General features: G+C 39.5%; 1 protein-coding gene across 1 annotated transcript; it reads left to right on the top strand.

Moving 5' to 3' along the window:
• Positions 1-781: 781 nt before the first annotated feature.
• On the top strand, positions 782-21,111 carry IL6ST (interleukin 6 cytokine family signal transducer). Its single transcript, XM_088520610.1, has 15 exons — positions 782-859; positions 1,814-2,125; positions 3,692-3,824; positions 4,953-5,113; positions 5,467-5,618; positions 6,617-6,776; positions 10,881-10,963; positions 12,156-12,375; positions 13,492-13,668; positions 14,357-14,458; positions 14,972-15,118; positions 16,751-16,891; positions 17,792-17,888; positions 19,185-19,266; positions 20,128-21,111. Exons 1-15 carry the CDS (start codon positions 793-795, stop codon positions 20,857-20,859), a joined length of 2,766 nt encoding a protein of 921 aa, XP_088376736.1. The 5' UTR covers positions 782-792; the 3' UTR covers positions 20,860-21,111.
• Positions 21,112-23,294: the final 2,183 nt, after the last annotated feature.

The raw sequence follows: 23,294 nt of genomic DNA, 5'->3' as shown, positions 1-23,294 counted from the left end.
AAAAGGAGGTTTGTGAGATCAGTGAAGATGAGACTACTGAGATGCAGCTACAGAAGTAAAATTTCTACAGACCTTATTTAGATGGAAGTTCTAGGCATAGAGCCTGACTGCAAGAACAGTTTTATGTCTGCTATAAGAGAATAACAGCTGTTCATTAGTATGCATTAGTATGCTGTATTTGAAGAGAAAGACTTTGAAGAATTACATAATGTGTGTCCCCCTGATAGTCAATGATTCTTGTTACAAGAATTACGAAGCAGCATACTTCTAGGTGTATGTTACACTATTCTTGTCTATGGGATTTTGTGGTGAATTTTCTGAGCTTTACAGAAGGGATTTCTGTATTTGGGAGCTAGTGGAGTCCAGTGAGCATAGTCAAATCCACAGGGTACTGAACTTCATAGGGTTCTATTCTAAACCCTCTGCCACAGCTGAGCTAACTGAAGCTCACCTACAGCAAGCCAGTAAATGTTGTTTTCCTCTCTGATACAAAATCCTTAAGCTGATGCATTTCTTGAATTTGAAGCTGAAAAGGCCTTGAACTACACAGGCTTGCTCAGATAGACACTGGATTTTCTTGTACCCCTGAGTAAAATGGAAGGAATATACAAGTTGTTTTTTTAGTGTGATGAAGTACTAATCCTTTCTTTAAAGGGAGGTGTGAAATAAACATACTGTATACCAGAGAAATTGCCTAAGAGCCAGTGCAAACTTGAATTTGACAGTGATTTTTAAGAGCAGTAGCTTAAACAGTTGAAATGGTTTCTTTCTGTTACAGGAATTCTGTGCAGCATGTTTTCTGAGTGGAACTTCGTGGCTCATGGGTTATATCTGTTCTTGAGTTTTTGTTCTCTTGAAGGTAAGACTTCTCTCTCAAATATGGGAGACTTGTGGAATGGTAAGAAAATGAAGCGTTAAATTGCAATACTTCTCATAAGTAGTCTGTATACAGAGATAGTGGAGATGACAATTCAGTGGAAAGCTGCATTGGTTCCACTGGTATTGCTAGCATTAGTCACTCTAAAAAATAAAGGTGGTAAACTTGGTCCTGTTGAGTCAAACTTGAAGTGAAACCATGTTTGGCATATGTGAAGTTAAATCATAGTACCTAAGGGAAAATCTCTCTTGGTCAAACTAAATGACAAACTGCTAACGAGCTTGTGTTGTGGACTCTATAATCAATGGTTGAGGCACTTCTATCTTGCAGCATGGCTATGGATTCAAATCAGTATCTCAGTCAGGAAAATTTGTTATAAAGAGAATAGTGCTAACAAAGGTGCAGAGTTCACTTTAATTCCCAAGTACTCTGAAAGCAAATATACTCCAGCTTTCAAAGTGGACGATGCAAATATTTAACTGTTAGTGTGTGACTTCTTGACTAGTCAACAGAAGTGCGTGGTTGCTTAATTCTTTTGATGTTCAAAAGAGATTTTTCTGCTGAGGAGAATTTAAATGTAACGGTAACCTGAGATAGTTACCTTCATCCAAACACTTAATCCTTGATTCCTTTTTGCCTACCTAAGGGCCCTGTGTTGTTGTTGTTGTTGTTTTTTTTTTCTTCTCCTCCTTCTCCTTGCTTGTTAAAATATTCTTGCAAAGTCTAGGGAAAACTACACGGATTTTTTTTGCCCTTTAAATCTGTACTTGGTGATTCACTAATGCATTTCACTCTTGCAACTGTCAAGTAACTAAATAATTAATTTCCTGCTTTGGCACATGATGTAAGACTTTTAATCTGAAAGCAATGTGATTCCAGAGTATTGATCATTAAATCTTTTATATTCAAAAGAAATGGCAACATTTTTTTCTTTAGTTTCAGGTGCACTTGTACAATCATGTGGCCATATCATCCCAGAGTCTCCTGTGTTGGCCCTCGGTTCCAATTTCACAGCACTGTGCATCCTAAATGAGAGTTGTCTTGACTTTGGCAATATATATGCTAATCAAATTATCTGGAAAATTAAAAACAGACTAGTACCTAAAGAACAATACCATGAAATAAACAGGACAGTCTCCAGTGTCACATTTAATGACACTTCTTCACTTGCTACTCCTCTGACATGCAACATTTTGGCAGATGGACAAATTGAGCAGAACATCTATGGAATTACAGTTACATTAGGCTGTAAGTACCTTTTCCTTTTAGTTTTGCCTTTTTTTTGCCTTATTATTACCTTTTATTTTTGTCTAAAACACTAACTTCTAGTAGGGGGGAAAGATCACCTCTGACAAAGAGAATGTAGATAATAAATGTACACTGAGAAATCTATTTTCTCTGTCTTAATCTCAATCTCCTGAATCAGTGCAAGAAACTCAGTCAAACCGTGTATGATCAAAGCTAGTGAACATACCAAAAGATATGTATATATAATTTTTAAAAGCACAGAATATACCAAGGCATATTACATATATGGGAATAGATTGTAGCTATAAGATTAGATTTTTGGAAGGAACACTAGCTTAACTAAAAGATCCAAGGAAAGAAACCCTGTTTTCCCTATTTCCTGCTTGTATTCAAAGAAATAAACTCAGGTCATGCAAACTTTTTCTACAGCAGCCTTAAAGTTAATATTTCCCTCATCAAAGGGCTGAGAAAGATATACAGGCCATCAGTAATACTGAATCAAAAGTGAGCTGCCTTAAATAAAACGCCATCTGAATTGCTTCTCTTCTATACCTTAGAAAATATTTTTAAGTCATTTTCAACTTTTCAAGTACTGCATAACTTGCATACTTCTTAGCATTTACTGTTTGAAAAAAGATTGAGATAATGGGGGGAAAAAAGCATAAATGAGTTGATAGTCTACTGCTGAATGACTTGACAACAGTGTATAAAATGAGAAATAAAAATATGGTCCTGGTGTCCTTTAAAGGATGTGAAATAGTAATCAATTTTATACCTTTTGCCAGCATTAAAACACTTTGAGCTATCACATTCTGTATGCAATAGGTTGCCTTAAATTAACGCTTTAGTATAGTTCTACCAAGAAATAGAAAAATTACTACTAATCTATTTACACCATGGTAAATAATCTAAAAGGTGGAAACAAATTCAGTATTGGCATTCTGTGTTACAACTTCAGTTGTAAAAATTGTAAGCAAAAAGGTAATTTGGCTGCTCTCTGGAGAACATCTTACATGGTACTGAAGTGCATTGCTGAGGATCCTTCTGGTAACTGGGGGAGGGAGGATTGGAGTGTCTGCCCTCCATAGCTGCAGGAAGGAACAGACCTGTCACTTGCCTCGGCTCAGTTTAGGAGAACCAGTGTATTTATATGCACATTACACTAACTTTTTACTACATAACTAAAATTAGCACTATAGACTAGAAAGGGCTCTTATCTTCTTTTCTGCTTTAAGAATGAGAGGTGTTTCAGGCTGTTCCTTATTCAGCTGCTTGTTCGCTGTATCACCTGCTGTTTCACAGAACACCTGATTAATGCCTTGACTTCCATCACTGGATGGTCTCTAGCATTTTTTACCTCCTGCTTTAAGAAGTGATTTAAATGTATATACATATGTGTATAGGTATTTAATATTCATATATTGAAACAGATATGTTTCTGTTGTTCACTGAAATTGCTGTAATAGGTTGCTTAGTGTGATTCATACGGTTTTGAAATGTTTATGGATTATCTTTAGTGTTTCTTATGTGTTTATGGACTGTCCTCACTAATTTTTTTCCATATAGTGCCTCCAGAGAAGCCCAAGAACTTAAGTTGCATTGTTCACCAGGTGTCAAAACTTACATATCCTATGACTTGTACCTGGGATCCTGGAAGGCATACATTCCTAGACACTCAATTCAGGTTGAAATACAGGTGGTAAGTAGCTCTGTAAAGTGTGTATAAAACACTTCGAAGAATGTTTGTAGGCTAAACTCATCTTCTCTGAAACTTCTTGATGCTTAGAAAAATTCAGCTTTCTGAAGCATTGCTGCCTGTCTTTGGGCCTGGGAAGTATTAAATAAGTTTATATTTTAAGTAATTAAAAGTGAAACTTCAAATTTTGTTACTGAATTTGTGTTGGTAACACTATCTCACGCTTTTCCATTTCTCAAATATGTAATTTCTCAAATAGCATGGCTCGAGTGTGGTCACAGTAGGTGACTGGACACAGAATACCTATTTTTACCTATTTGTGATGACTGTTCTATCCCATACCAAAAAGTAAAGAAATGAAATATAGTGATTGGATCCTTTAAAGGTATGTCCACTTCTTATTCCTTAAGTAGTCAGAATGGCATCTGGGGAGCCTGTTCTCGTCCTGTTTAAATCTAAGCCTAACACAAGCTTCAGCTGTGAATGGAGCCTTTCCCACATAGAGGCAAATACTTGTTTCTGACTTTTCATGTGGTCTCTTGTAGTTTGAGATGGAGTAGACAGTACTCTTTCCAAGTATTTTGAAAAAAATCAGAGTATAGTAGAAGCCTTGGTAGATTTCTTTAAAAACTATTGCTAAGCCAGCTTCCTTTTAATGCCCTTAAAAGTATCTCTGTGCTCTTGGTGCAACAGAAGATGATGAATAAAAGTAGTGTAGTAGATGTAACACTTTATTTTGGGGATAGTATGCTGTTAAAGTAGATTACTTTGAATGCATAGCTGTGTCTTTAAGTTAGGTATTAGTCATATTGCTCATGGTTACATGTACCAATTATTGAACTTTAAGCTACTGTCTTTCGTAGCACTTCATTATGATAGTAGTTAGCCTTCTTAAGGTATGAGATTTGGAATCAAGAGACTGCATTCTAGTTTCTATTCTAATGCAGTCTTGCTTTTATGACTGAGGAAGCTGCTCTACACTCCAGCTCTTCTCCCTTACAGAGAAGACAGTAGTAAAGAAGGGAACATGAACTAAACTGATTACTGCTCACTGAGCTCTTAGATCGTCTTGAAGAGGCTCTTTAATGAAACCAAACTTCCTGTTTGATACTTTATTCTTTCTTTATTCAGGCCACGAGAAGATTTTCCTGACTGCATACCAAAAGATGCAAATAACTCTTGCACCATTACTGATGTTCAGTTCTTTGTTAACCTGGAGGTCTGGGTAGAAGCTGCAAATGCTCTTGGCAAGGCTGAATCTGATCGTCTTGTTTTTGATCCCATTGAGATAGGTAACCACATGTCTCTTAAAGCTTGAGTAGCACCTAAGTTTGCCTTTTTTTGCTGAACCTGAATATTAATTGTTCTTCATTATATAATTCCTAATGTTAGCAAAATATTGTCTACAACTCCAACTGTGTTGGACAGAGTTGAGGAGGTGATGGATTTGCTTGCTGTTTATATAGCAAGTCCTTGTTAAATAGTCTGCTTTAGACTTCAGTGCAAAGCAGCAGCCACTTCCGCTTGTGAAAGACCTTAATGATACCAAAGTTTATATATTTATATATAAATAGGGTACCTACAATTATAGAGGGATAATGAAACAGTGCTCTTCTACAACTGATGATGTTTTTTTCTCTTCTAGTGAAACCACTGTCTCCGCATAACTTATCTGTCAATTCAGGAATATTGCCTAGTGTTCTGAAACTTTCCTGGGAGAACCGGATTTCAGCAGCTGTGATGAAACTGAAATTCAATATTCGCTATAGGATTGTTGGTGAAACAGACTGGATGCAGGTAATTCTAGTGTTGTTTTGGCAGAATCAATTTGCTGAAGTGCAGCAGAAATAGGAGTTTCATGTTCTGCTCCCAAGATACTCTGCCTGACTCATCCTGAAGGCTGGGGTCTAGGTGAGCTTTCTGGTGGTGAATAGTTTAAGCAAGTGGGCGCTTTTTTTGGCAGGGAGAGGTGGACTAATCAGTTTTCCTCCCTGTCGCACTGAAGAATGTTCTGCACTTGTTTTTATACATGGCATATCTAATCTAGAACATCAACTTTCTTTGCACATGCAAAACTACTTATCTAAAATCCACTTGGGCAAACACTGCACAATCCTGGGATGTGCTTTTTGAGCTTGCAGGACAAACACAATGATTGTTCTGCATGTGCTTCAAGTTAATACTCATTCTTTTCCAGTGTCTTGGTTGTATTCCTTAACTGTAGTGCATTATAATATATGCACATAATGTCAAGAATTGTCTTAATTTTCTGTTTTTATGTCACTGTCCTTTAGCCACTGCCCTATATTGACAGGGCCTGATACTTCTAACATTGGCTTGGCAATTTAGCTAGTTTGCAATTGGTAGTCTAGCAGATATGCAAAAAAGCCCTGAAACATGAGGTGGAGTTTTCAGATCAGCAGGTAGAGTTATGTGGGGAGGAAGAAACTTTGTACAACTTGTTTGCCTCTCTTTTAGCATAAACTGATTGAAAATGAAAACAGAACATAGAAAGGTTGCCCAGAGATAGATGTTTACCTATTCTAGAATGTTTTGTATTACACCTGGTAAATAAACATAGCTGTGATTGCTTCCTTGTCAAAATAGTGGTTGAATTCAGCATTTTAGAAATAGGATGAAGAAACTCGATGTACTGAATCTACAAAGCGTGTGTGCATGTAGGGTATAAGTCTCTTCTTGGTAAGAAGCTGTCTTGTGAAAGTGCTATAATAGCATACAACTTGGCCTTTACAATTCTTGGTCATTGCCTCTAAAATATCTTCCTTCCCTTATAGATCCCTCCTGAAGATACAGCCTCACCAAGAACTTCCTTCAGTGTTCAAAGTCTCAGGCCCTACACAGAATATGTCTTCTCAATTCGGTGCATGAAAGAAGATGGAGTGGGCTATTGGAGTGACTGGAGTGAAGAAAAGACTGGGATGACAACTGAAGATAGTAAGTAAGGCATGAAAGTAAAAGACTAGCTGTCAAAATTCAGATGTTCATCAGCTTGTCAAAAGCCAGTTGGTATTTTGTATTTTTGAGCTGTTTGCTTATTCATGCAACAAGCCTTCTCCTGAATTGCATTTAAAACTGGTTAACTTGAACCAGACATTTGTCATGGTGGATGATAAGTTGACCATGAGGCAGCAGTGTGCCCTCGTGGCCAAAAAGGCCAATGGAATCCTGGGCTGCATTAAGAAGAGCATCTCCAGCAGGTCGAGGGAGGTGATCCTGCCCCTCGACTCAGCCCTGCTGAGGCCGCATCTGGAGTATTGTGTCCAGTTCTGGGCTCCACAGTACAAGAGGGATGTGGAGCTGCTGGAGAGAGTCCAGTGCAGGGCTACAAGGATGATCAGGGGCCTGGAACATCTGCCCTATGAGGAGAGGCTGAGGGAGCTGGGCCTGTTCAGCCTGGAGAAGAGAAGGCTGAGAGGGGATCTAATCAGTGTATATAAATACCTCAAGGGAGGGAGTGCAGAGGACGGGGATGGTCTCTTTTCAGTGGTGGCCACTGATAGGACTAGAGGAAATGGCCGGAAACTGAAACATCAAAAATTCCATAGGAACTTAAGGAAAAATTTCTTAACACTGAGGGTGACAGAGCACTGGAACAGGCTGCCCAGAGAGGTTGTGGAGTCTCCTTCTCTGGAGATCTTCAAAACCCGTTTGGACGCAGTCCTGTGCCACGTGCTCTAGGTGTCCCTGCGTATGCAGGGGGGTTGGACTAGATGATCTCTAGAGGTCCCTTCCAACCCTAAGCATTCTATGATTCTAAAGAGCATGAGAATAACTTTGTTAGCAAGAACTCATGTTCCCAAAAGAGAAAATGTTTTCGTGTCTATGTACTCCCTTTCAGGGACTACAAGATTCCAGTCATATGGTATACATAAACTTCTTGCCAAACTAAATAAAGAAATATACAAACATATTGGATGTATAGCTACTTTTTCACCAAGAAGTACAAATAAGACTATTCTGTTTTGCTCTGAACATCTTTCCTGAGAAACCTTGCATCTGCAGCATTTTCTTGTCACAGCATCACTATACCCTTGTCTTACACTCTTGCATCCGCTTGCTCACATTCATTTATCCACAGTAATCAAGGGTGTTAATATTCTTTACAAATAGACTAGGGTAAGAAAGAAAAATATTCTGACCTGTTTATTTTAAGCAAGATTAAGCCTATATGTGGAAAATTGTTTTATCCACAAATAAACTACTTCTGCCTTTCAGTTTTCCTTGTTGATGACTCAGTCATTGTAATCTTGCAGTTCTGGGCTTCCATCATGCTATCTCGTGATGCACTAAATAGTGAATTGTGTCATGATGTAGTGAGGACTCACCTGTTTAGCTTTGGGATATCGTTTACTCCTGTTTGACAAGTTACCATGAGGCAGCAGTGTGCCCTTGTGGCCAAGAAGGCCAGTGACATCCTGGGTGCATTAAGACAAGTGTCTCCAGCAGGTCCAGGGAGGTGATCCTGTCCCTCTACTCAGCCCTGGTGAGGCCACATCTGGAGTATTGTGTCCAGTTCTGGGCTCCACAGTACAAGAGGGATGTGGAGCTGCTGGAGAGAGTCCAGGGCAGGGCCACAAGGATGATCAGGGGCCTGGAACATCTGCCCTATGAGGAGAGGCTGAGGGAGCTGGGCCTGTTCAGCCTGGAGAAGAGAAGGCTGAGAGGGGATCTAATCAGTGTCTATAAGTACCTCAAGGGAGGGAGTGCAGAGGACTCTGGTTCTGTCAGTGGTCACAGCCTCTTGTCAGTGGTGGCCACCGACAGAACTAGAGGTAATGGCCACAGACTGAAACACCAAAAGTTCCACAGGAACTTAGGAAATTTTTCTTTCACAGTAAGGGTGACAGAGCACTGGAACAGACTGCCCAGAGAGGTTGTGGAGTCTCCTTCTCTGGAGATCTTCCAAACCTGCTTGGATACAGTCCTGTGCCACGTGCTCTGGGTGTCCCTGCATGTGCAGGGGGGTTGGACTAGATGATCTCTAGAGGTCCCTTCCAACCTTAACAATTCTGTGATTCTGTCTTTGGGTAAGAGGTTGCAAAGCAGCTATGAAAGAGCAGAAAAATCTATTTATGACTGACAATTCACAGTGATATACAGAATCTATCCACGCTCTAAAAAATTAAAAACACTTTCCAAGAAGCATATACATACTTTCCTCAAAGTATTAAGCCACTATTTTTGATTATCCAAATGTGGTAACTGAGATTTAGTAAAGCACTAGACTAAGCCCTAGACTAAGCCCTAGTAAGTTTTCTGAGCTAGAAAAAAAAAAATGGAGAGACTTTCAGTCAAGGGTTGTCATTTCCTACTTCTTTAAATGGATCCTCAGCACTCTTAAGTTGCCATCAACCCCCAAATCCATGGGCATAACAGTCAGCTCTTTGTACCAACCTGACTAGCCCTTTGACTCCTTCAGTTGGCAGTAACCACTGTCCCCTTCCATTCACCTGGAAATTGCTCAGTATGCAGCTTCAGCCTGCAGAGCAGTGAGCCTGGTACTGCCCATGATGTGTTTTTCTAGGATCTTTAATTGAGCAACACCTCACTTTCATTCAAAAAGTTTGTCACTGTTTGTCCATAGAATCCAAACTGTGATTTTCCTACTGTGATTTTCAATGTGTAACTTGATCTTTCTGTGGACTGTTTTTCCTCTTATCATTAATCTGAATAACCCCTTTCCTGAATGAATTGGAAATTCGCATCATTAACAGATGCTTAAGACTGGTAGCCTTGCGAATCTGAGCCTCCACCAACATCGGAACAATCCTGGATACTATATTTGCTTTTCACTAAAGCTCTAGAATAAAAAAAAAAGTGTTCTGTAAGGAGCTGGGGCGTGACACTAGGTCTTTTGAAATGCATCAAATATGACAGTATCTGTTTTCGGCTAAAAATAAGCAGAAAAGGGTTTTGTTTTTTTTTTTAAAGGATGTTTTCCTCTTCCTGCCCTGCTTGCTAATTTGTTGGCATTATTATTATAATAAATGAAATTACTTTAAAGTAAATGCAGTGGCATAACTTCCCTTTCTAAGTTTGAGGAACAATTTCAGAGGCCTGGTAACCTCCTGTACCCAGTTAGATCCTCATGGCAAACCTGTGCCAAAAGTTTACAGTTTCTTTTTATAACATAGTTGTCTATTGCAAAGACTGAGTCCAATATCTGCCCATCTTAAGTTACTTATCCATTATTGCTCTTACAACTAGTTTAAAGAACAGAACAGTCAAAATTCAGTTTTGTAAGACCTTTCTCTCCTTTTTGTGAAGTAAAACTTCTAAAAGCTCTTCAGTGTTGCAGCAGAATTGAGCTTAAAGTGTTTTGGGAAATGTACCTAAATAAATGATTAATATTAAAAATATAATAAAACAATCCAGCCAGATGATCATTGCAGCTGCCTTTTAAGATCTCTCTATCATGGGCAGTGCTTTCTCAAAGGATAGGTAACTCTTGCTCTGTGCGATATAGTAGATTGATTCATTCTGTCTTTCAATTAAATTAATTTTACAGTGGAAATCTTTTAACAGTCGTGACACCAAAAAGTATTGTAGCATTGCACAGAATGCTGCAGTTCTGTTTTTTTTTTTTTTTAGGTTATATATAGAGAGCTAGGGACTTGTGGCAGTAGAAAGCTATCAGTTAATGAACACTTTTGCGCCTCCCTTTTTAGCTGTTTTGCTGCTGACAGGTGGAGGGTGCAGCATACAGAAGCACCTCTGCATACATACTGCTCAAGATAACATGGTCATGCCTTATTTTACAGTGTTGTGTACAGTCCATTACTGTAACTGCTCAACAAAGTAACTTCAGTATCGGTGCACTTTTAGAATTGTACTGGAGTTTTGCTCATTGCTTCAGGAAACCTCTCTGGGAAGTTTATCTTCTTAACATACTAAATATACTTGCATTTATATCATGAGGCTTTCAAGGAAATCAGAAGACAATTTGTAAAAGCTTTTAAAAAAGGGGTCAAGAAGCTAGTGGTAGTAAAATGATGAATTGGAGCAAACTGAAGAAAAATATTTCTGTTCTTTCCTCAGAACCATCTAAAGGGCCACCCCTATGGAGGATCATTGATGTTTCTCACTCACCAGCTTTCTGGACGGTGCATCTAATGTGGAAGGTAAAGTGATAACCTGCTGGACCTCAGTGTTGATTTACCTGTGATCTGAAGTGAAAGAAAACAGCAAACTTGACTAGATAGCTGGGGTGATACAGGTTTTTACTGACAATCAAGTAACTTTCATAGCTATCCATTATAAGAAGTTTTAGATACAAATTCCATCAGTTAATTGGCACACACCTGTGCACCAGAGTATGCAGAATCTACTTTAGCACTCTCTATTCTGATTGCTTATCTACTCTTTTTTAGTAGCTTATGGACTTAGAAGTTTTCACTTGAACAAAGTAAACTTTCGTGTTAAACTCTCTGCTTTATCCAGCACCCTTTTTTTTAACATTGATTGGCCAGCGATCCTCTAGCGTCAGAACTCACGGAGCCTAAAAATGTCCCAGAGACCAGAGGTCAGCTAACTGCAAAGAACTATTACATGCAAAAGTACAATGTTGCATTTAATACATCTGGTTACATCTGGTTTAATACAATTTAGTAGAGAGTTGAGAAACTGAAATGAATTATGGTCAGTCCCCATCTCCTGTTTTCTATGGTCAAATTTGACCTAGCTGTCAATTTTCCCCCACCCATGGTGTCTTGGGTGAAGTTATATACATATTGATACTACATCATGTTCTGCTCTAACTCATGTATCACTCATGCTACTTCTGAAATTATTAACTAAGCCTCTAGTGCCAAATAATAAGCTTAGCAAACTTACAGTATTTGTAAACTGCTCAGATTAGCTTTTTCAGCGTTTTTCTGTCAATTATCTGAAAGCTAATAGTGTTACAAGTAATAAACATTTTGTTTGTTTCGTTTTTTAGTAAGAGAAAACTACTCACGCTCTTTTGTATTCAGATGCAACCTCGATTATAATCTGAGATCTGTTTTCCACCCTTGTGCCTTGAAGGCACACAAAATGCACGCTTCATCCAAGCACTTGTTGCAATCTTGGCAGAAGAGCCCGTTTTAGATTACTGTATGGGATTGTAAGCAAAGAGTTTTAAACAAGAAATAATTCTGAAAATTACTGCTTTGCAGAAATGAACTCTGAATTTGTGTGCACATTTCTCAAGCTTGCCGCTATTCAACAGTTTAACCTGTTTTATTCTCAAGTATTTAAACTAAGCTTCCAAGATACTAGAGGTTAAGCAGTGCTGGTTTGGGGTCAGTCTATCACTCAATATGTCTCCAACAGGCATTGCAGCCCTCTGAAGCCAACGGGATAATCTTGCGGTACGAGGTGACTGTCCGAGCTAGGCCGCCTCTCTCCCGTCCCCCGGAGAAGTACAGCGTTAACAGCACCAGCCTTACCCTAAAGCTGCCCAACGGGACTTACGAGGTCACTGTGGTTGCCCATAACAGAGCTGGCATGTCCCCTTCTTCAGTTCTGCTCATCCCAGCAAGGAATTCTGAAGGTGAGTTTTCTAGCAGTCTCTCTTAACAAACACAGAGCAGATGCATTTGAAAGATCAGATATCTTCTGAGTGTTGCTAAATAATACCTTTTATATGGACACGTAATTACAGAACCATTGGATGTGTCACCACTCTTAATCCTTATGCTATCATTTGTATAAATGTGCAGGATTAGTTAATCACAGGTCTGTTTGAAGCTGTGCCATAAAGTTCTGTTATTTTGCTAGATTTTGATCCTTAGAGCAATTCCGTATCAGTTTCTTTTAATAGCGTAGCATAACATTGCTGTAGCAACCTCTTGCAAGACCTTACTTAATGTGGCAGGTATTTCAGCTTTCTGTTTTTAAAATCAACGGGAGTTCAGGGAGTTCATCCTTTAATTCATGTATCCACCTGTGCAGTTCTCGTCCTTCTCTATTTTCCCAGCCTTTTAAACTTCTCTTTCTCGTTTCTGTCTTTTCCCATTCTAACCATTCCCAGAGGCTGCTCGTTCCTCCACAGTTTCCCTAGGTATTGGGTGTTGGAACCTGCACTTGTCTATTCCATGCACTGCTCATGTGCCACTCTGTTATCTAACAGTAGCTATAGGTTGCTTGCTCCCTATTTCTGACATCTGATGAATACAGCCTCTTTTTAGACATTCCAAACACTAAAGCAGCAAAGTACAAGAGTCCTGGCAGAGCTGTTGCTTTTAGTGTAACAGCTGAGAGTGCTACAGGTTCTAAAACTGCTAGATCAGTTTATTAAGTGTTGGTGTACTCTGTGTTTCATAGAACAAAGTAGCATTGCAGCCACATTAATTTGGTCAGGTACATCAGTTGAGGATTAGAATGTGGATTCAGAAATGTCTGAAGATCTGAAATAGACCCTTTCTGTCACAAGGAATGTAGTACCTGTTTACTATGCCATCAGAATACTTACAGTGTTAGAAAACAGAAAAAACGAGTGTACTTTTCAGTTTCTAGGTAGCCTAATACTGCTTAATTTGGATCTCTGACAAAGCAAGCTTCCAAATTTCAAATAATTGCTCAGTATCTACATTTAACCAAATAGGTATTGAAAATAGAATTAAAGAACTGTCAGCATTTAACACTTTCCTATTTTCTTTCATCTCAGCTCCTGTGAAGAATATTAGGACACTTGCTAAAGATGGCAAGCTGTGGGTAGGGTGGACTGCTCCTAACAGTTCCGTCCTCAGATACATAGTTGAGTGGTGTCTGGTGTCCAACAGCTCAGACTGTGTCACAGAATGGCAGAGTGAACCAGACAATGTTCAAGGAACATACTTAAAAGGTACTTAACTCACAATTTTAAAAATACATTGCAAAACACTTTAAAAGGTAATGAATATTCTCAAATTGAAAAACATACTGATGCAGATTAGAATTTTGTTGTGAGACAGGAATCTGGGATAGAGTTAAGAGCTACTCTTAGCTGGTCATGAGTCCATTGAAGTGCCTGTATGTTTTTGCCAAATATAAAACTTTAACCTTGCATTTTGAAGTTCAGGTTATGTAATGGCAGTGTTTTATCTTTGTTTTGTTTTTAATCTCTCTCTTTAATCTCAGAAACTCTTGAAATAGTGAAAAGAGCTCCTTCAGAATCATATTCTATGATCCCTCTTTTGGTTTGAATAGTAAAAGTTTTTCAGATTTACAGTCCTTTTCAGATTATAGTCAGTAGGTCAAATGTAAAATTTTTGGAGTCACAATGTTGCAGATAGAGGTGGGCTTCTCATTTTAAGAAAAGGTTAGAAAAAAAAAAAAGACTTCCAAGGTTTACTTATTACCTTTATAATTTTAAAGTGAGCTTTTATTATTCCATTATCTAAATTTTTGCAATACTGAGTTCTAGAAAAGAAATAGTCAATTGACTTAGGTTTAAAGGCATGTAGAAAAACTGCCAAAACTTAGAATTGTAAATCTGAAGGAAATGAGAGCTAATGTCTCCAAAACAGCACATTTTTAATTTCTCCTATTAGGTGATATAAAGCCATTCAAGTGTTACTTGATAACTGTTTACCCTCTGTACGCTGATGGTCAGGGAAGTGGGCAGTCTGTGCAGGCTTACCTCCAGCAGGACCGTAAGTACAAAATTTCATCTTTGAGCACATGAACTGACTTTCTTGGCTAAGATCCTAAGACCTTTGCTTTATTGCGGAATACAGAATGGAAGTGACCATACTTATGAGGGTTATTTGTCATAATTTTATTCCCTCCATTTACACATCTTCGACCAACATATTTAGGGGTTAAACAGATGTCTGTAATTGACTCTCTCATTTTTAAAACTTTTATCAGATAATTTCATATTCCTGATATTTTATTGGCATAAGAATATTTCTACGATAATTAAGTCTCAAGTTTGAAGTCAGGATTAATTGACTAACCTGAATTGAAAATTTCATTTGATCTCCTGATTACTGTTTTTCGTATATTCCAAGAGATTTTTCATGTGAAATATGACTGAAAATAATGCTTTGTAGATCAATTTCAGCTATTCTCCTGAAAAATTTATGTAGTAACTCAGTGCTCATTAATATGCTACTCCTACACACGGGGCCTTAACAGAATCTAATTTTCATCTCCTGTTACAGGTCCTTCAAAAGGACCAACTGTTCAGACAAAAAAAGTAGGAAAAGCTGAAGCTGTTTTGATGTGGAACCATCTTCCAGTGGATGAGCAAAATGGATTTATTAGAAGTTACACAATATTTTATAAAACCGTTGATGGAAATGAAACAGGTAACAAAGGAGAAAACTTCTTTGTAATATATTGAAATATTCATGTTTCCTTCTTAGTATGTGTTCTGAAATAGAAAAGAGACTCCAATGTGACTGTTTGACACAATCTGTTTGACGCAAAGCAGATGTCAGAGGTGTGTGGCTTGCCTGAGACATACACTGGAGCAACAGAAAAGCCCTAATAAAGAATTAAGATAATTGAGTCTGTGTATAAGGTATTAAGTTTTATTTCTGAAAGTTGATCGGCAAATATTCTGCTCCTGTGTTTGTTGCTAAATATAAGAGAAGATGATGGTATAGCAAGGTAAAGCTAGGCCATTCTAGCTTTAAATTGTTAAACTACATGCAACTCATTTCCATGATAAACCTTTAAGCAAAAATAGACTTCTAATCCTCTTGGTGCTCTCCGTTAACATATTGCTGATTTGAGACACTTTCTATGACTTGTTTTCTGGTTATGACTAATCTGACTCTTATTTAGTTATTACTAGTTGTCACACTAGCTCATTAAAGGAGACAGTAACATGATCCAGAGGGGCAACAACCAGTGGGCTTTAGTTGATTTTATTCACCTGCGCAAGATCTTTGAGATAACGATTGGCGTAATGGCTACAGGGATCATCTTATCAGTTAGTAAACAGGAATTAGCAACTAGCGCAAGTGAGTGGGGTACAGCATGTGTCCCAGAGAGGAAATACAAAGGGATGTTAACAGCGTTACTCGCCATGCGTCCACAAGCGCCTCAGCCTCGCAGGAGTTGCCTCAGCCGCATCCCACTGAGGGGAGGGATCCTCACCTCATGGTACTGCCGGAGGAGCTCAGGTTTCATTCCCAGTCCTGGCTCAACTCCTCAGTACTACACTCCATCTTCTGTTCCCTTAGGGAAGGGGTATGTGGCTGTGCTCTGGTCACCCCTATGAGGTGCTCCTTCCGGAAGCTTCCAGCAAGTTCCATAGCATTATGATGCCAAGTCAGCAAGGTGGGGTTGGGAAATGTTATCGGGTGTTGTGCGAGTTCTTCGCCCAGCTGGGCACCATCGCAGATCTTGGCGGAGCAAGAGCATCCTGCCTCCACAAGACTTCCCGCTTCCCTACCTTGCCTTGGGAACAGCACCCAAAGCTTCTCCCTCACTTCTCTGCTATGTTGGCGGTTTGGCAGTTTCAATTGTTAACTCTATACTTGCCCATCACTAGTAGAATGAGCACAGACAGGGTGGAGGGTGGACTATCATTCTTTTTAAAGTCTGCCTAAAGCAGATGGGTCAGTCACTTATGGCTACACTATTTTGAACTTCTTGATAACCATGTCACCTACTTATTAATTAGAAGATCTTAAAAACTGTCAGCTTTAGTATCAGTGTATAGCTACTTTTTTTAAAGGTTAAAAATTAAAGTTAACACATAAAGTTTCATCTAAATCAGTCAGATCAAATATTTGTACAGAAACAAAGGAATCCTGGTCCTCCCGGAACAAGTTTGTAGCTTGGCTGTTTCTGTTGCATTTTCCTTGCAGCTGTGCATTCCTCTCAAAGTGTTTTGCTCATCTCAGCTCATGATGACTTTAGTGCTACTGTATTTGTGCAGGTCTAATAAGTTTTTCAGAAAACTGACACAACTTTTTTCTTCTGTTTAGCTGTGTCAGTGGATCCCTCCAAGACGGAATATACCCTCTCTTCTCTAGCCAGTGACACGTTGTATACTGTGCGGATGATGGCCTACACAGATGAAGGAGGCAGGAGTGGTCCTGATTTTACATTTACTACACAAAAATTTGGTGAGTGGCAAAAGTAGTAGAAATATGAGATAATGTTGCAAGAGTGTAGCAAAGTTCAGTGCAAGACTTGATATGAGGGGAAAATGATCTTATTTAACAAGAGTATTTCAGTCACTGCTGCCACACTTGATAGCAATGCTTTGAAACTGAACTTTGGGAAAGCAACATCTCTTCAGGGCTTTGTGCCTGTGTTGGCAAACATTTGGCTTTGGGTTTTGGTTTGTGTCATACCCCTCAGGAGCTGACACTGACTGGTCTTTTCTCCAGCAGTCATTAGTATTTACTCACTGCCCTGTCCTGATGTCTCATGGCTTCAGACCCCTCCCAAGTCTTTAAGATGCAAGGATGGAAGATAGTGACCCAAGTCATTGTTTTAGTCTGAGTGTACTTTGGCCTTTGTTATCCTCATTTTAACATCCTGAGAAGCTGCAAAGAAAAGTGCTTGGATCTTGGCCTGCTAGTCTTGATGCTGATCAGCATGTGACATTCTTAAAATCCTCCTTTGACTTCCAATTTTTTGTTCCCATTTACATTACTGCTAAATTTTATGTTACAATTCTTTACAGAAACTCATATATTCATACAGATATTACTGTCATATCTGCCTAAACTGTAAAATTACGTGCTCCATCATTACTACAGCTTCTAGAGCAACCTGCCATTTGTATTGATGCCCTAGGTTGTTTGGACACAGCTTTTCATGCCTTTCTCAGCAGGCTTTTCCATGGAGTGAAGAGGTTCTTCCGGAGCTGAAACCTGCTTTGCCTGTGGGGGTAGCCTCTTTCAGGTTCTCTCTACCCTGTGGCAGCACTGGCTGTTACTGAGTTCCTTAATTCCTACTGAATGCCAAAGAGCGAGCTATAACTGCTGTTTTCCTTTTTTTTTTTTTTTTTTTTTCAGGGAAAGGAGAAATTGAAGCCATAGTTGTACCTGTGTGCCTAGCGTTTCTGCTGATCGTACTCCTTGGAGTTTTATTTTGTTTTAACAAACGTGACTTGTAAGTATAAATGAAGTGTATTTCTGTTTTTGCGCGTCACAGACATGGCCCTAATTCAGTATAAGCAAATAAATGCCCTGTACTTCAGTGAGGAGTGAAAGGTAAAACTCACATGCATTGACTGGTGATAATGTCTGTGCTTTCCCTGTAAACTGAGCTTCTGTGGTACTAATACTACTTCTTACCCTACTGTTAATGATTAACTCCTGCTTTTTGGCTATGTTTTGGTTAGGATTATGTTTGATAAAGCTGTTTACATATGCTAGAGATGTCTACACGAAAGAACGTGTTTTCTAGCTCTATTTGAGCTATTTACTGTTTTAACATACATTTTTAAGGTCAGCAACTGAAAAAATCTAGGCAAATGTCTGATCTTGCATAACCGCTGCCAAATTCTGCGTATTTAGTAGCTGCTGGGAAACACCTTCCTGCTCTTTCCTTCTCTCTTAGGCCTTTCACCCTAGAGCTCTTCTCTGTGGCTTTAGCCAAGAATTTATTTCTGAAGAGCAACACCTCTCCCTTCTCTGGGGTCAGATATCTTTTCTTTCCAGTTAGACAGTACTTGATGTTCTTCTCCTGCTCACCTTTCTGCTGCTGCTAACACCAGCTCCTAGTGGGCTTCACAGCTGAACAGCCCATCTCGCAACACATTAAGACTCCTTTGACAGCGAGTGTTTTTGGTGGTTGTCTCTGGAGCAGGGAGCAGGATCGATTGTTTCAAAGTAAAAAAAAGTTTAGCTGGGATAATCTATATGGGATCTAGAGAAACTTTGATGTTAAGTTACCGCATTTTTAAATTTAAGAGTTTAGAGTCCCTAAAAAGACTAGGAAAGTTTTTAAATGTTCTTTTCATATTTCTGTTTTTGTGAAGGCTGCCTAACGACAACTGTGGTAGGCCTCTGTATTTAAGAATTCAGTTTAAGAATTCTGTATTTAAGAATTCAGCATCAGAAATGTATTTCTGTGTTGCCTTGCTTCATAGTCTATTCTTCAGATAACTGCTTGGTAGCTTCTAGAACTCTGTACTTTTGAAAACTTCTCTTTCTCCTTTACCATATGTGTGTTTGCATTTATAATATGAACACAGCTAATGTGTGTAGGTGCAATGCCATATTTTAATACTACAGCTTCTTACGAAGATCAGGAATTGCAGGTGTTTCTGCATGGAAATGCAAAAATGGTCTCACATTTGAAAAATTAGTTTTAAGGGACCAGTGTCCTGGATTATTAAGCACCTACTACCAACACAGGAATGTGAGGAGTGCATCTTTTATCTTTATTTCTAATCCTCTACAGAATTAAAAAGCATATCTGGCCAAATGTTCCTGATCCATCCAAGAGTAATATTGCTCAGTGGTCGCCTCAAGTTCCAGCTAAGGTAACATTCATCTTCTGCATCCTCTATCTTAGTCTGTAAGATTTTAAATAAACTGACCTGTGGGAGTCTTCTCCCTTCCAGCGCATGCACAGATTTCAGGAAAAAAAGAAAAAACCTGAACGTTAAGTACCCGGACATTATGATGTGATATGGGTAGGAGACTTTATTGCAGCAGTAAATTCAGCATTAGGGATATATGGCCCTTCATAAAGGCTTACAGCATAGAGCAGGTTTTAACATTGTGCTTGAAGTTGCTGTAAGATCAGTTTACTAGCTTGAGGGTTCAAGCACTAATTCTTTTACTCGGACCCATGAAATCAGGATTAGGTTAACAGAATTCTCGACTCCTGTTTCTAAAGCCTTAAAGCTACTTGTTTGTACAGGGAAGTGATGAATGAGAAAAGTTGAACAGAGTTCCTCTTGGCTGAGGAAAGCAGCAGCAATTTTTGCCCTGTGTGGGATGGAAAACACAGCAAATCCTGTTCAAGAAGCTGTTACCAATTTCTGTGAAGTGCCCGGGTGTTGCCTATGTTATTGGGAGGAGTGTATTCATGTGAGACTTCAGTGCAGAATGTGCCTGTGCTGCACCAAGAATGGCGCTATGTTTAGGGCATTTCAGAACAACTGAAATTAGAGAGAAGCTTGCAGGCAATTATGGTTTTAGGGTATATGGGTAAAAAAAAGACATTGTACTAGAGCATCTACATCCTTCATTTGGCAACTTGGGAGATACTGCCAAGTTCCATAAGGAGGGAATTTATATGCTGATCTCAAGGCAGCTACAGGATAGGAACTGAGGTATTGATGTACTTGACTTCTTTAAAATAACCTTCTTAGGAGAAATCAATATATTTCTTTCAGCATAACTTTAGTTCCAAAGAGCAGATGTACCCAGAAGGCAGCTTTACAGATGTCAGCGTCGTCGAAATAGAAGCTGATGACAAGAAGTCTTTCTCAGAACAGGATTTAAAACCCTTTGACTTGCTCAAAAAGGAAAAAAGCACCTCGGAAGGGCACAGCAGTGGCATCGGAGGCTCCTCCTGCATGTCTTCCCCCAGGCAAAGCGTCTCGGACAGCGATGAAGGGGAAGCTAGCCAGAACACATCGAGCACGGTGCAGTATTCGACCGTCGTGCTCAACGGCTACAGAGACCAAACCCCCGCTGTGCAGGTCTTCTCCAGATCCGAATCCACGCAGCCCCTGCTCGATTCTGAAGAGAGAGTGGAGGATCCCACCGGAGGGCATGGCGGCAGCACGCCGAGGCCGCAGTATTTCAGACAGAACTGTGGTCAGGAAGAAACCACCACAGACAGGCTGCACTTCGAAAGAGCAAAGCAAGTTACTCCTGCCAGCGAGGAAGATCTCGTCGGATTTGCGCAATTGCAGATCTCAGGTCAGAATTCGCAGCTTTTGGGCCTTGGGCTGGAAATAAATCCCGAAGAAGCTGCTCTGGCAGAGGTTCTACAGGCAAGTACTGAGGGACTGTGCACTGTGAGGCCTGAAACAGTAGAGGAAAATCCGGCAGCAGTTGATGAAATGCCCAAAAGTTACCTCCCACAGACTGTGAGACAAAGGGGATATATGCCTCAGTGAGGGAAGAGACTGGCTCTGTTAGGCCTTTACTAGTGCCTGGTCACACTTTCGCCTGTGTTTCTGATAAATTAAGCTAAATATTTTTATCTGAATGCGGATGAAAATATCAAAGAATAATTTGACAGAGTATGTAAGGACTGTGTTTCTGTGGAAAAGTTAACAGTCCAGACCTACTGGAGACTGACTTCATGCACTACATAAAATCTTGTTTGTCTGAATAGCTGAGCAAGCCTTTGTGCAGCCTTGCTTTTCTGTCTTGCTTCAGATTTACACAACTGAAAATAAGCAAGTTTCAATTAATCACATTGGCCAAGACCTCCTAGAAGAAATACTTTAAGATTTGTGACAGTGTAAAAAGCTAGCTTTCATTGTTTGGAACATCTTCATGTGAATCTAAGGCTTGAGGTTTAGTATTCTCATGCAGGAAAAATGTACTAAACTGGGTGTTTTCAGTAGCTTGATTGACTTTCTGATGTGGCCAAATGCCATAATTCCTAAATTTTGCAAATTATGTTCATCCTCCCTTTAAAAACTGAAGAGAAAATGTGATCGTGTGCAAACAGGAAAAAAAAAAAATGCCAGGATTGCTTGACTCAGCGCTACTGTAGTAATAAGTATTCTGCTTATGTAAAGATATGTGTGCACATGAGCTATATCGGGGCTTGAAAGTGTGCCTTGCAACTTGTTGCACAGCAGTGCAGTCTTCATTTTTGTTTTCAGCTGGATTTCTAACTTTCAAACTTAGATTTGTACCCAAATCACTGTCTAATTGTACTGCATCTCTTTGGTCACATAAACTATCTCCATTTAATAATGAGGCCTTTGCCATCCACAGCCTGAGGCAAATAATGAGATGTAACTTTTTAATATTTTTTCTAATAGTGCTTAGGAGAGGGAATGTGATCTCCTGCGTTCTTGACTGCAAAGATGACTGTTCCATAACTTCACTGCTAACACCCAAAGACCACCTTGGAACTGAACATAGCAAAAACCAAAGCATGGGCCACGGGGAAGGTACCTGACACCCTGAACTTTAGGTGTGTGTCATTTTTCTCTCTTCCCTCCTCTTCATACAGTTTGCCTCTTATTCAAGAAGATACATTTCCTGAAGATGGTGTATAAAAGGATTTAAGGAAGCAGCTAGTTCTTAAGAAAAAAAAAAAACCCTTTTGATGAAGTTTATGGTACTGCTGTAGAACAATTGAACTCTAGTCAGCTTTCTAATCTGACACTGTAAAAAAAAATTCCTAATTCAGAACACTATGTGCCTTGTTGTAAGAATGCAACAGGGATTTCTTTTCTCCTTCAGCAGAGCTCTATTTAAGACTTCCTGGAACGTTTTGTGCTGTGAGCTGCAGTGCTGCTGTTCAAAACACACTTGCTGGAAGGCTCCAGAAGGATCTGGGCCAGTTTCATTTTTACTTCCCTTGTTCCTTTTATGCCAGCCTGCAACGAAGGACTGATGTAAATATAAATGTTCACGTGGTTTCTGCTGTTACAAAGAAGCTAGACGGTAGAGTAACCTTATAAGATTATCCCTTGAAGTCGCTGCTATTCAAAACATACAGAAAACAATCTTTAATAATGCCGTTTTATTCAGCATTTTGTAATTCCTTTCTCCCCACAGCACATTCATTAACAACTTTAATAACTTTAGTGTCAGGGCACTTTTCTAACTAAAATGCTTACTGTAACTACATCATCACAATGTACCTTGAGTATATTGGTCCCCTTCCTTTACTCCTTCCACCTCAGCACCTTTCAACACTTCCCCAGCAGGTAGGATCTAATACAAATTACAGGGCCAGAAGTGCCCTGGAAAAAGTGCCTTTTCACTTCCAAGAAGCCCAAGGAGCAGCCTTATATCAAACACAATCTGACACTATTAGTAGTTACTTTATAGGGGATTGACCTTGTCTTCTCTGTGCAGTCTTTCCAAAGGCTGTAGAAATGTTGCATAAAACATAAGCTTTATTTGAGCCACCGACTCCGCTTATGGGGATTCTTCTGCAGCCACATATGGTATAGTCAAAAATCTGTGAATGTTTGTGGGCTACAGCAGTTGCTGCACAAGCCCTTTGGTTGAACTGCCCCTCTCAGCCTCTGCTCACCCCATACTGCTGGGGGATTCTGTGAATTAAATACCCAGCTGCTTAGGCTGCCATTGCCTCAGAGAGTTATAGCTCTTCAAATGCAGATACTAACTTGGGATAGCATCTGTTCTGGTGACGGACTACTCCAGTTACTCCTAAAGATGATTTCTGCCCTTTCTGAGAAAGAAAGCGAAAACATTTTATTCTTAATTGCTATTATTCCTGAACTATTTCCTAAATTAGGCAGCATGCTAAGGGGGCGCTGTTACCTATGTCACTTCTGCAGTCTTAGTATTCATTGTGTATAGATAGGTGGTAACAATTGCAGAGAATTACACAAGA

This window comes from Tinamus guttatus, unplaced genomic scaffold (assembly GCF_059628265.1).
Source record: "Tinamus guttatus ecotype Peru unplaced genomic scaffold, ASM5962826v1 Tinamus_guttatus_pri_ptg000094l, whole genome shotgun sequence".
Lineage (NCBI taxonomy): Eukaryota > Metazoa > Chordata > Aves > Tinamiformes > Tinamidae > Tinamus > Tinamus guttatus.
Note: the sequence above shows the minus strand (reverse complement) of the source record. Positions and strands in the feature narration are given on the sequence as shown.

Bases quoted from the DNA above. Each gene is read 5' to 3' on its own strand.
- IL6ST (XM_088520610.1), top strand. From the start codon at position 793: ATGTTTTCTGAGTGGAACTTCGTGGCTCATGGGTTATATCTGTTCTTG. The intron at 860-1,813 runs GTAAGACTTCTC...TTTTTTCTTTAG, and splicing joins GAGTTTTTGTTCTCTTGAAG to TTTCAGGTGCACTTGTACAA. The intron at 2,126-3,691 runs GTAAGTACCTTT...TTTTCCATATAG, and splicing joins AATTACAGTTACATTAGGCT to TGCCTCCAGAGAAGCCCAAG.